The following is a 12,487-nucleotide window of genomic DNA, read 5'->3' as shown; positions in this document are numbered from 1 at the left end:
GCCTGAGAAAGAGTGAAGCCCCTGTTTCTACTAAAAATAGAAAGAAATTAATTGGCCAACTAATATATATAAAAAAAATTAGCCGGGCATGGTGGTGCATGCCTGTAGTCCAAGCTACTCTGGAGGCTGAGGCAGTAGGATTGCTTGAGCCCAGGAGTTTGAGGTTGCTGTGAGCTAGGCTGACACCACGGCACTCACTCTAGCACGGGCAACAGAGTGACACTCTGTCTCAAAAAAAAAAAAAACAATAATTATAAGGACATCATTTGATAAGAGATAAACACTAAAGGAAACATCAAAAACAGCTCAAAATGTTTGTCTCTGGAAAGCAGGGAAGGAACTGGTGCTTTTTATAATAATCTTTATATTCACTGTGTCCATAACTTTGAGTCAATGACAGCTCAAATTAAAAATGGGCAAATGATATGGAAAGGAACACTACCACCAAAGAAATGAAAATAGCCAACAATCATATTTCCAGAGGAGGGATGAGATGCTTAAACTCAATAAGATGACTCATAAAATATGAATCAAAGTAGTAAATATAAATCAAAACAAGATCTTTCACTCATTAGGTTGCCAAAACATTTATAAACTGATTATGAAGTCCTGAGAAGAATATAAAAAGAAAGGTAGTCCTCATACTCTTCATAGACTGCCAGCAAGAAGGTAAAACTCAACAACATTCTGAAAAGTAATCTGGCAGGATCTATAAGATTTAAAATGCACATGCCCTCTGACCCAGCAATTCCACTTTCAGGATGATCCTACTAAAATTAAAAAGGCTAGTACATTAAGACATTTGATAAAGAACACATAAAATCTTTTTTCTTATAAATTGATCTAATGGATAAGTTTGTTAAAAGTAATAATTGCAAAACATTTGCTGATTATAACTGATAAAAAAGTGAAATGAATGACAGCAATGTTATAAGGGACCAAAGAGTAATTGGGAATACTCTTATAAGGTCCTTGTACTACCTGTTAAGTGAACCAGTGTTATTTGAAAGAGGACTTAGTCTATAGCCATACCACTCTGAACACCCACAAACTCATCTGAAAAAGGTCTTAATGGAACTAAAAGTATGTAATTAGTAATTATAAATAATTCTGTTGTAAAGGTATATTACAAACTTTAGGATTACCACTAAAAAGAGTGGTTTTTAGTGTTTTTTTAGTGGTTTTTTAGGATAACCACAAAAAAGAAGTAAAATTGATATACTAGGAGAGGAGAGAAAATAGAATCACATAAAATGCTCAAGGCCAGATAAAGCAGAAAGCGTAGAAGACAAAAGAAAACAAGAACAAGGCACTAAGGTGCTCACATGGTAGTAATATTAATTGGGTACTGGAGGGTAGAGGTGGGTAAACTCACAACTAATGGACATGGTGAGCATTGTATGGGGAAGGGCCCGTCTCTAATCCTGGCTTGGGTGAGGCAAAGTCATAACATGTAATCAAAATGTTTGTACCCCCATAATATCCTGAATTTAAAAAATAAATTAATTTAAAAAAAGAACAAAAGCAACAAATAAAGAACAGTAACAATTATGGTAGATATGAATCCAATTATACCAGTAATTACATTTCAAAGTTTTAAATAGATAAATTAAAAGATATAGACTGTCAAAGTGGATTAAAAAACAAGATGCAACAATATGCTATCTATAAGAATCCCACTTTAAACACAAAGACACAGATAGATTAAAAGTAAAAGGATAGAGGAAAGATATAACATGCTAATAATGATCAAAATAAAGGTGGAGTAGCTATATTAATTTCAGACAAAGCAGACTCCAGGGCAAGGAAAATTATCAAGGATAAAGAGAAACATTACATAATAATAAAGGGATCAATTTTCCAAGAAGATATAATAATCCTTAAGGCTATGCACCTAACAAAGCATCGAAATATGTAAAACAAAAACTGATATAACTGTGGGGAGATTTAGATAAATTCACTAATACACTTCTAGATTTCACCATACATCTATTAAAAATTGACAGTAAGAACAAAGTGAAACTGAACAGCACCATTAATCAACTGGATATAATTGACATCTATGGAATACTTTATCAAGCAATAGCAAAATATACATTATATAAGCTCTCACAGAACATTCACCAAGATAACACATTCTGGGCCTTGAAACATACTTATGTTTTATGGGCCCTAAACTTAAATTCATAGAACTTATACAAAGCATGCTCTCTCAGATCTATAAAAATACATGGGGCAAAAGAAATCTACAGGGAAAATTAAAAATATTTTAAACTAAATAAAAAATGAAAATATAATTCATCAAAACTTGTGAGATGCAGTAAAAGCAGTTGCTCAGAAGGAAATTGATAGCATTAAATGTATATTTATTATAAAAGAAAGATCTAAACTAATTATCTAAGCTTCTACCATAGAAAACTAGAAAAATAAGAGCAAATTGAATCTAAAATAAGCAGAAGAAAAATTAGAAATTAATGAAATTGAAAACAGGAAATCAGAGAAAAAAACAAAACCAAAAACTAGTTTTCTGAAAAGAGCAGTAAAATTGATAAGCATCTAATCAAGTTAACTAATAAAAAGAAAGAAGACAGATTAGTAATTAGACAAATATAAAAAATGAAAAATGGGGCCATCACTACCTATATCCCAGCGACATTAAAGTATATTATGAACAACTCTACGCCCACAAATTTGTTAACTAGATAAATGGACCAATTCCTTGAAAGACACAATCTGCCAAAACTCACTTTAAAACAAATAGACAATCTGAATAGGCCTATATCTATTAGAGAAATTGACTCATTTAATAACCTTCCAAAATACAAAACATCAGGCTGAAATGGATTTATTGGTGAATTCTATCAAACATTTAAAAAAAATTATACCAGTTTCCTTAATCTTTTTCATAAAATAGAAGCAGAAGGAATATTAAGAGGCCAGCATTCCAATAACACCAAAACTGGAAAAACACATTACAACTAGAGAATGATATCTCTCATGGACATGGAGGCAAAATCCTTAATAAATAATAACCAATAAAAACCAACAATGTACAAGGAGAATTATACACCATAATAATCCAGACTTATTCCAGGTATATAAGACTGGTTCAAAAAATCAATTAATGTAATCCAATATAATATAATCTAATGTCATGTAATCACATCAATAAGCTAAAAAAGAAAAAGAACATTTATTGCAGTGTTATTTATGAAGGTAATATCCTATATACAACCTAATGTTCATTAATAAGGGAAATGTTTGAATAAATTATGGTAAAATCATACACAAAAGTATAATAATCTATAAACATTATTTTGTGCTCACCTAGGAAAATGCCCATGGTTACCAAAAAAAACATCAAATTACAAGGTAATGTATAAAATATGATATCATTTTTTCACACACCTATAGTGAACTCATTTGTAACAAAGGTGCCAAAAACATACATTGGGGAAAGAACAGTTACTTCAAAAAATGGTGCTAGGAAAACTGGACACTTGTATGAAGAATGAAACTAGATCCCTATCTCTTGCTATATACAAAATCAAATCAAAATAGATGAAAGATTTAAATCTAAGACCTCAAAGTATGAAACTTCTAAAAGAAAACATTGGGGAAATTCTTCAGGACATTGATCTGGGCAAAGACTTCTTAAATAAGACCTCAAAAGCACAGGAAACCGAAGCAAAAGTAGACAAATAAGATCCCATCAAGCTGTTGCACAGCAAAGGGAACAATTAACAAAGACGAGAGCACGAGACAACCCACAGAATGGGAGAAAATATTTGGAAATTACTCATCTGGCAAGGAATTAATAACTACGATATATAAACAACTCAATAGGAAAACAAATCAAATGATCCTATTTAAAATGGACAAAAGATTTGACTAGACATTTCTCAAAAGAAGACATAAATGGCCAATAGATATATGGAAAAAATGCTCAATATCCTTAGTCATCAGAGAAATGCAAATAAAAACTACAATGAGATATCATTGCACCCCAGTTAAAATGACTCTTATCAAAAAGACAAAACAAACAAAAAATGCTACCGAGGATGCAGAGAAAGAGGAGCACTTGTGCGCTGTTGCTGGGAATGTAAATTAGTGAAACTACTGTGGAGAACAGTATGGAGGTTCCTCAAAAAACTAAAAATAGAATTACCATATGACCCAGCAATCCCACTGCTAAGCATATATCCAAAAGAAGGGAAATCAGTACATCAAAAAGATATCTGCACTCTCATGTTTACTGTAGCACTATTCACAATAGCTAAGATTTGGAATCAACCTAAGTGTTCATCAATGGATGAATGGATAAAGAAAATGTGGTACATATACATGATGAAATATTATTCAGCAATAAAAAGGAATGAAATCCTTTATTTGCAACATGGATGGAATTCGAAAACATTATGTTAAGTGAAATAAGCCAAGCACAGAAAGATAAATCTCTCATGTTCTCACATACATGGGAGGTAAAATTTAAAACAATTGATCTCATGGAAACAGAGTAGAATGATGAACCAGAGGCTAGGAATAGTAGCAGAAAGGAGGGATCAAGTGGAAATGATTCATGGGTACAAAAATATAGTTAGACAGAATGAAAAAGTTTTAATATTTGATAGCACAACAAGGTGACTACAGTCAACAATAAGTTACTGTATACTTTAAAATAACTAAAAGAATGGAAGTGGAGGCTGGGCGCTGTGGCTCACGCCTGTAATCCTAGCTCTTGGGAGGCCGAGGCGGGCGGATTGCTCAAGGTCAGGAGTTCAAAACCAGCCTGAGCAAGAGCGAGACCCCGTCTCTACTATAAATACAAAGAAATTAATTGGCCAACTGATATATATATAAAAAAAAATTAGCCGGGCATGGTGGTGCATGCCTGTAGTCCCAGCTACCCGGGAGGCTGAGGCAGAAGGATCACTCGAGCCCAGGAGTTTGAGGTTGCTGTGAGCTAGGCTGACGCCACGGCACTCACTCTAGCCTGGGCAACAAAGTGAGACTCTGTCTCAAAAAAAAAAAAAAAAAAAAAAAAAGAATGGAAGTGGAATGTTCCTAATACAAAGAAATGATAAGTGTTTGAGATGAAGGATAACCCTAATTATCCTGATTTGATTATTATACATTGTATGCCTATATTTAAACATCACATATACCCCATAAATATATACAACTATTATGTACCCATATTAAAAAATTAAAAAATTAAAAAAAAATCACCCCATAGTTGCAGGCTTGAGGAATTATTTCCATTTGATTAATCAATATGTAAAAATAAATATGATAGAATTTTTGTAAAAAGGAGATAAAAATAGGTATGTCTGTTTGTACATATGTTTGGAGGTTTGTCTAATACATGGCAGTATAACCACAGAGAAAGTCTAGAAGCCTAAACTTCAAAACATTACCATTGGTTAAGTGAAAAAATAGAATTAGATAAGGAAGAAGAAGGGAAAATAGTTAGCTTCCCCTTTGTGCACCTTTCTTTAGTTTTACTTGAATCTATTGTGTGTGGCTTTCAAAATCTGCAAGAGAAAATACAAGGGAGGAGGAAATGGGGCTGGGGAGAAGACTCTATCCAGAGTGAACCCTCCTATTCTTATTTTGAAATTACAGACATCAAGGACCACCCTGCCAGCATAATCCATAATCCTGATTAACTCTTAAATTTTTTGAAGATCATTTAATCTGTTATTAGTGGCTAGTCAGGAAACCCATACTTGGAATTGTTATTCCAGATTTCAAATGCAGATACATACCTTTCTTCTTCTGAAGAGTTCATATTTTCTCCATAAAGAAGTAAAATAAGTCCTTCTTCTACAGATGCAATTCTTGCCAAGATATCAGTTATATGAATCAAAGCTGTCTCAGAACAATTTGGAGCAGCCTGTCCATTAAAAAGATAACAAGACAAATCATATAATTTTATGACATGCTAACATATCACAGAATAAATTCAAGGGTGGGATGTTGTCTAGTAAAGTTATATTACCATCACCACAACAAAAAAACTTAATGATTTGTTTGGCTGTGAAGTAATATGTCTGAATTAAATGTGTCATTAGATTATATTCTTTTATTGGCACAGTTCATGAGGCAAATAAATATACATTTTTCACCCAAACTAGTTATTGAGAATTGCTGCTCCTATTACAGTTTTATACATAATTCTGGTTGACAATGAAATCATTCTTCTGTTTCCATTTTGTCCTTTATTTCCCATCTACTAGGTCCTTGTGAATCCAATATATTTATATGTAGCACCTAATACACCACCATCCTTTCTAAGGGATAACCCATTCCCCTTATACCTCTGATTTGGTCATGAATATACATCTAGGAACAATCAATTCACAGGCTGGCTAACAGCTAATAAGGTCACTCCATGAGAAAACAAAAGACTAGATCAACTATATTTCCTCACTTTTGATTTTAAATGGAAGTACTAAAATACCTTTGCCAATATATACCAAAATAACACTAAGCAAATATTAAAAACTAGAGAACTATGTTAATGATGTTACAATACTATAATTCCTATTCTTTCTGAGGTCTGCTTATTTACTCATACCTGCATGAATGCCAATGTATGTATTCTCTATGACAAATATGAAAATGTATATGTTGCAACCAATACATTCTACTAATAATAAATTTGGTGGGCTAGCTTAATAAATGAGTCAGGTATATCCACCTAAAGAAGAAGAAACTCTAATTATATTAGACAGTTTATTACTTTTCATACTAAATATGTTTCTTAAAACCAACTTCTCTACTTAGAATATTTTCCTTCTCTCATATACATGAGTGTATATACATATTTTCTGTTATGTACATATATACACAAAAAACACATAAATACAATTTTTTGGAACTCTCCTCATTTAAAATTTTTTTTTCTTTACAGGTCTGCCTCTCCTATTAGAATAGGCTCCTTAATGGCAATAAACATGTCCTATTCACTTCCATATTTGCAATACTCAGCACAGAGCTAATGACATAGTAGTAGCCCAATGGGTGATACTAGATGTCTAAAATTAGATACTAAATGTCTACTTTGTGCCAGAGGGCTACTCTCAAGAATAAGTAATTCAGACATAATATAAGTATAATTACACAAGTATAAAACGTAGGAATATAGAAGGAGAAAGAAAAAAACACCTAACTTTACAAAGAAGAATGAGGGAAATTTCAGAGATAAACTCCAGTCTGAAGAGGAACTTTTCATGTGGACCAAGTTTAAGACTTTCCAGGGTAAGGGAAAAAGTGTACAAACACAGGGTGATATAATAATTTTATTTACAAAATGCAAATTGTCAGTTATTACTAGGATATCTGAAAAATAAAGTCATAAGAGCATAAAAAATTTGGTAAATGCCAAGTTAAAAATTTCTAAATTATCCAGCAAGAGACAAGCAAAAAAAGTATGTGACAGCCTATTGAGGGGTGAGCATAAGAGGAAGATGAAACCAGTAAGAACACTACAAAACAGAAATGAAAAGACAAAAAGTTGTAGCCTAATAATAAGCTTTAAAAGTCAGTGCCCAGAAGCTTCAGTCATAGAAGTAGAGGGATACATTGGACAGCAGGACTAGCAACAGTACCAACTCTGCCACTAATTAAATGTCTGACTTTGAACACGTCACTTCTTTCAGGCTCAGTTGTGATGATTAAATTATATAATGTAAGGGAATATACTGTGCAAACTGTGCATCCTGTGCATATATATGCAAAGAGAAATGAATCTATTCAAAACTGGGATTGTATATAAGCTTTCTTTGTAAAGTAACACTAGTCCTTCTTTTTTTTTTTTTTTTTTTTTTTTTTGAGACAGAGTCTCGCTTTGTTGCCCAGGCTAGAGTGAGTGCCATGGCGTCAGCCTAGCTCACAGCAACCTCAAACTCCTGGGCTTGAGCGATCCTTCTGCCTCAGCCTCCCAAGTAGCTGGGACTACAGGCATGCGCCACCATGCCCGGCTAATTTTTTATATATATATCAGTTGGCCAATTAATTTCTTTGTATTTATAGTAGAGACGGGGTCTCGCTCTTGCTCAGGCTGGTTTTGAACTCCTGACCTTGAGCAATCCGCCCGCCTCAGCCTCCCAAGAGCTAGGATTACAGGCGTGAACCACCGCGCCCGGCAGTCCTTCTTAATATAAACCAAAGTTGCCTCTTCAGAAAAATAAAGATATTTCCAAAGGCTATAAAAATGCCATTAAAACAAATAAAACATCCACAAGATTTATTAGATTTGCAAGACAAGTAACTTCTTAATAGAATAACTTTCGTAAGTTCTTGGTATCATCAGATCTAAGCCTGATTAGAAAACAAAAATTAAGATGTTGTATACACTTTCCCCCTACACTGTCATAACTAATAAATCAAACTATATAAATTATGACTTAACAAATAAAAATCTGTATCAGCACAAAATATATTTATAGAGTAATAAAATATTACAAATATATCAAATTTAGAAATAAAGTACCATTGAATATTCACTAATACGCAAGTAACAGACTCTTTTTCTCTTCAGTAAATAATACCAACCTCACTTCCTTTCATTAAATTATGAATAGGTTGAAGAAGGGTCTCTATCACAGTGTTGTTACATAAGCATTCGATTGCACATTCTTTTTGATCACAGAGTATCCGAAGAACTTCAGTCACCATATTTCCAGGAGAGTAATTCTCTGATAAACGATAATTATTTTTAAAAATCAAAACATTACTTAGAACTACTTTGATTTAAGTGTTAGCTAAAGTTGTTGCAAAAAGTTCATCATCAGCTCCCTCCCTTTCTCTACTGTTCTGCCCCCTCCCTTAGTTTAAAAAAAAATTCAACATCAAAATTAAATCAATAATTCAAAAGTCACACAATTCAATGCTCAAAGGATGTATTACCAAATTATTATCTGAAACTTAAGGGAATCTTAATTAGCTCAACATATCTTGAAAGTTAATAAAAAGCAAGCAAATGAAAATAAATATGAATGCTAAAAGAATATAAGATCATTTACTGTTTGACATTAAATGACTTCTTAATATTGAGGATATGGTTTAAAATAAATGTACAACTTTTATATATATATAAAATGAATTTTATTACTCATTTTATTAAATAATGTATTCAGGTAGAGCCAAGTAGAAAATTAAATGAGAGTTGATAGGCAAAATAGAAGGCAAAAGAAAATTGAAACTTTCATGAACTTTTATGGAGACTAGTATACTTCTTATGTTACCATAAAAGCAATGAAAACAATGAGCATTTTTAAGATTCTCTTTTACAATACAGTATATACAGGAAAACATAAATACACAAATGTAACATGGTTGGAACAGTCCTTGGACCAAATGATTTTTAGTTTCCTAAATTAACATATTTTCAGACATCTGATCTAATAGTCTCAAAACAATAATGTTTAATGTAAAACTGCCCTAGTAAGGGATAATACTAAAACTAAGATCAAAGTTCTTAATATATGTTACAATATTCCATACTCTATAAACATGCCGACTTCCAGTCAATATCTGACAAAAAGAAAATGAAAAAGTTCAGTGTTTTTTCAACCATCTCCAGATGAGAAACCATTTGATGAGCATATGGCCATTCATCCAACCATCTACTATTTATTGAATGCTTACCATGTGCCAAACAATGTATTAGGCACTGTAGACAGAGAAGTGAATAACACAAAACAGTCTACCAGATGGATACTAACAAGTAAGCATAACAAAGAAGGATGATTTTCATCATAGGGAAGCATAGCATATTGTAGGAATATACAGCAGGGGGACTTTAGGTAGTACTTTATACAGATTAATGCTGTAAGGCAGAAAAAAAAGTCTGAGACACACTGTTAGAATCAATAGGATACTATAATGGCATAAATAAAACCTATTAGTTGACAGATATATTACAGCACTAAGATATAGCCAAAAATATTTTTTTTATTCACTTGAGTTCCTCTCAGAATTTGTGCCAGCAATTCTAGGGTATTTCCTAGTTTTATAAAACTGAGTCAGTGTATTGGTATGTTTTACTTCAGAAACTTTTGATATTCAAAGGAAAAAGTATAAGTTATCTTTTAAATTTTAATTTTTATAACATTTTTATAAGGCAGTCAAAAGCCATAAGACTATCACTGTTTCCCTCTCATCTAAAAAAAAAAGGGAGAAGGAGAAGGGAGAAAGGGAGAAAGGGAGAAAGGGAGAAGGGAGAAGGGAGAAGGGAGAAGGAAGAAGGAGAAGGAGAAGGAGAAGGAGAAGAAGAAGAAGAAGAAGAAGAAGAAGAAGAAGAAGAAGAAGAAGAAGAAGAAGAAGAAGAAGGAAGAAAGCCATAAGACTAAAAGGCATTTTACTAAAAAACTAAAAGTATTTTCTCCTTTATCCTTCAATAAAAGAAGACCCTGAAAAAGACTACAGTTTTGGATATGAGCCAAAACAAGTGAGCTGATCAAAATACCCTGGAAAGTATAAAGGATAGAAAACAACAAAAAGAGCATATTAGGACCTATTAGTCAAACTTTCTTTAATATCATTTGAGAACATTTTTATCTTAATAAAGAATAACATTAAAATTCTCAGCAAAATTGATTCTAAATAAAAAGGTAGTAGATTAGAAACATCTTAAAACATCAATGAACAAAACTAAATTTCATGGCTTACTTCAGGACCAATGTAATTTCTTATGAATAATACCGTATCTTAATGAAACGATTTACCAAACTAGGTCAGTCACTCAAAATATGCAGACAATAGAATACTTAAATATTTTTAGATGTTTTCTATTTTTCTATTTAAAATAGAAGCAGAATTACCTGAATGTACAACTGATGTCATCTTTGCACAACTTGGTGAATAATAGATAAGTTGGATAAATAGAACCAGAAGGTCTGTAAGGGATACTGAATCTTTAAAAAGGAAAGAATAAAATTAATTTCCAACATACATCCACTTACAACTTAGTAAAATTTAACTGAGTTTCCATCCACTTATATGATTGAGTTTTCATAGAGACTATGGTGCAATCAGGCAGAAGGGACTGATACTTCAATACCAAAGACTCCAGAACAAATTAAGCACAGTAAGGTAAAAGACAGAAAAGCAAGTGATGCAATAGGTGCTGTCTGAGGTACAGCTTTACCATTTACTTAAACCAATCACTTAATATAAACCTATAATAGGAAGATGTTTGAATCTGATCATGGCTGTTTTGAGTTTAATGAATTAGGAGTAGTAAAATTCAGCTTAACATGTTGATCCAGCTAACTTATCTATACAGTACTATAGAACAAGAGTCAGCATACTTTTTCTGTAAAGGAATATATAGTAAATATTCTACATTTTGTGGCTAAATGGTCTCTGTCACAAATACTCAAGTGAGCTGTTATAGCTTTAAGTAGACATAGATAATATGCTAATGAATGAATATGGCTGTTTTCCAATAAAACTGCAGTGAAATTCATATTCAATAATTTAGAAATTTTTTATAAGAGAAAAATTATAAATTTAACATGGATATACAGGAACCCTCAGTAAATGAGGATTCCTAAATTATAAAAACTATTCTTAGTTTACAAGTGTATAAACTAGATAGTGGGCCAGCTTTGGCCTATGAACTATGTTTAACAACCCTTGCTACAGAAGCTTACATTACATTAAAAGAGTATGGTGAAACTGCATGTGAAACAAAGGAAAATGTTAATCTACGCTAATATAGTAGAATGGAACTCTTCAAAACTCAGTTTTGAGATGATCTGTGAGACCTGGTAGGCCAAAACAAACATGTTAAAAGTCAACATAAAATACTAAATTACAGATGATAGACATATAAACTTAAGTTGAATACTTGCCATAACATCACAAGTATACATTAGTCTTTCTATTTCTGTAAAGTTCAATAACATCCTACAAAATGGCAGCTCTTCTATTGAAAATCAATTATCTGAGTAGTCATTATGCCTAGAATCATATGGTACAACCATGGAAATTACAAGAGATATATATATAAGGCAATGACTTCTCAAGAAGCTCATGATCAACTGGGAAGAAAAGATTTAATCAAAGGAAAAGGTACATGGGGTAAAGTCCAGAGCAAGTCAGGTGTAAGCTTCTTAGTGTCCCATTCTGGTCAAATCACACAGAATAGAACTTAATCCTTCCAGCAACAAATTATGACACGCATGTGAAATGTTGTCTATCGAATGTTGTCTATGAGAAAAGCTCATAGAGACCCAGTACCCTAGCTTGTTATTGGAGGCTGAGCAAATAAGCAGACTCTGCCTGGCACATACCAAAATTCTAAACTGCTGTAAGGAAAGCATGTGTTTAGCATAAATCACATTGTTTGTACAAACAGTTGGCACTCACCAGTTCTGGAAATAATAGGAATTTCAAGTTTCCAGATGCCAGCCAAGAGGCAACCTTGCAAGCAAGCCTTTCTAAGACAGCAGTCTCAGGTCAGTTATGTTAACTC

The 12,487-nt window shown here is 32.6% G+C and overlaps 1 protein-coding gene across 1 annotated transcript in view; it reads right to left on the bottom strand.

Annotated features, from left to right (window-relative positions):
- Nucleotides 1–12,487, bottom strand: part of TBC1D32 (TBC1 domain family member 32) — a 208,319-nt gene that overhangs the window by 150,448 nt on the left and 45,384 nt on the right. The window contains exons 14-16 of the mRNA XM_012739115.3: nt 10,830–10,922; nt 8,560–8,702; nt 5,769–5,896 (exon numbers count right to left, since the gene is read on the bottom strand). Of these exons, the coding sequence (XP_012594569.2) occupies nt 5,769–5,896; nt 8,560–8,702; nt 10,830–10,922 (364 nt within the window). The remainder of the gene's footprint in view (nt 1–5,768; nt 5,897–8,559; nt 8,703–10,829; nt 10,923–12,487) is intronic.

The sequence above is a fragment of the Microcebus murinus genome, chromosome 5 (genome assembly GCF_040939455.1).
Source record: "Microcebus murinus isolate Inina chromosome 5, M.murinus_Inina_mat1.0, whole genome shotgun sequence".
NCBI classification, from domain to species: Eukaryota; Metazoa; Chordata; class Mammalia; order Primates; family Cheirogaleidae; genus Microcebus; species Microcebus murinus.
The sequence above is the reverse complement of the archived record's forward strand: the minus strand, read 5'-3'. Positions and strand labels throughout refer to the sequence as shown.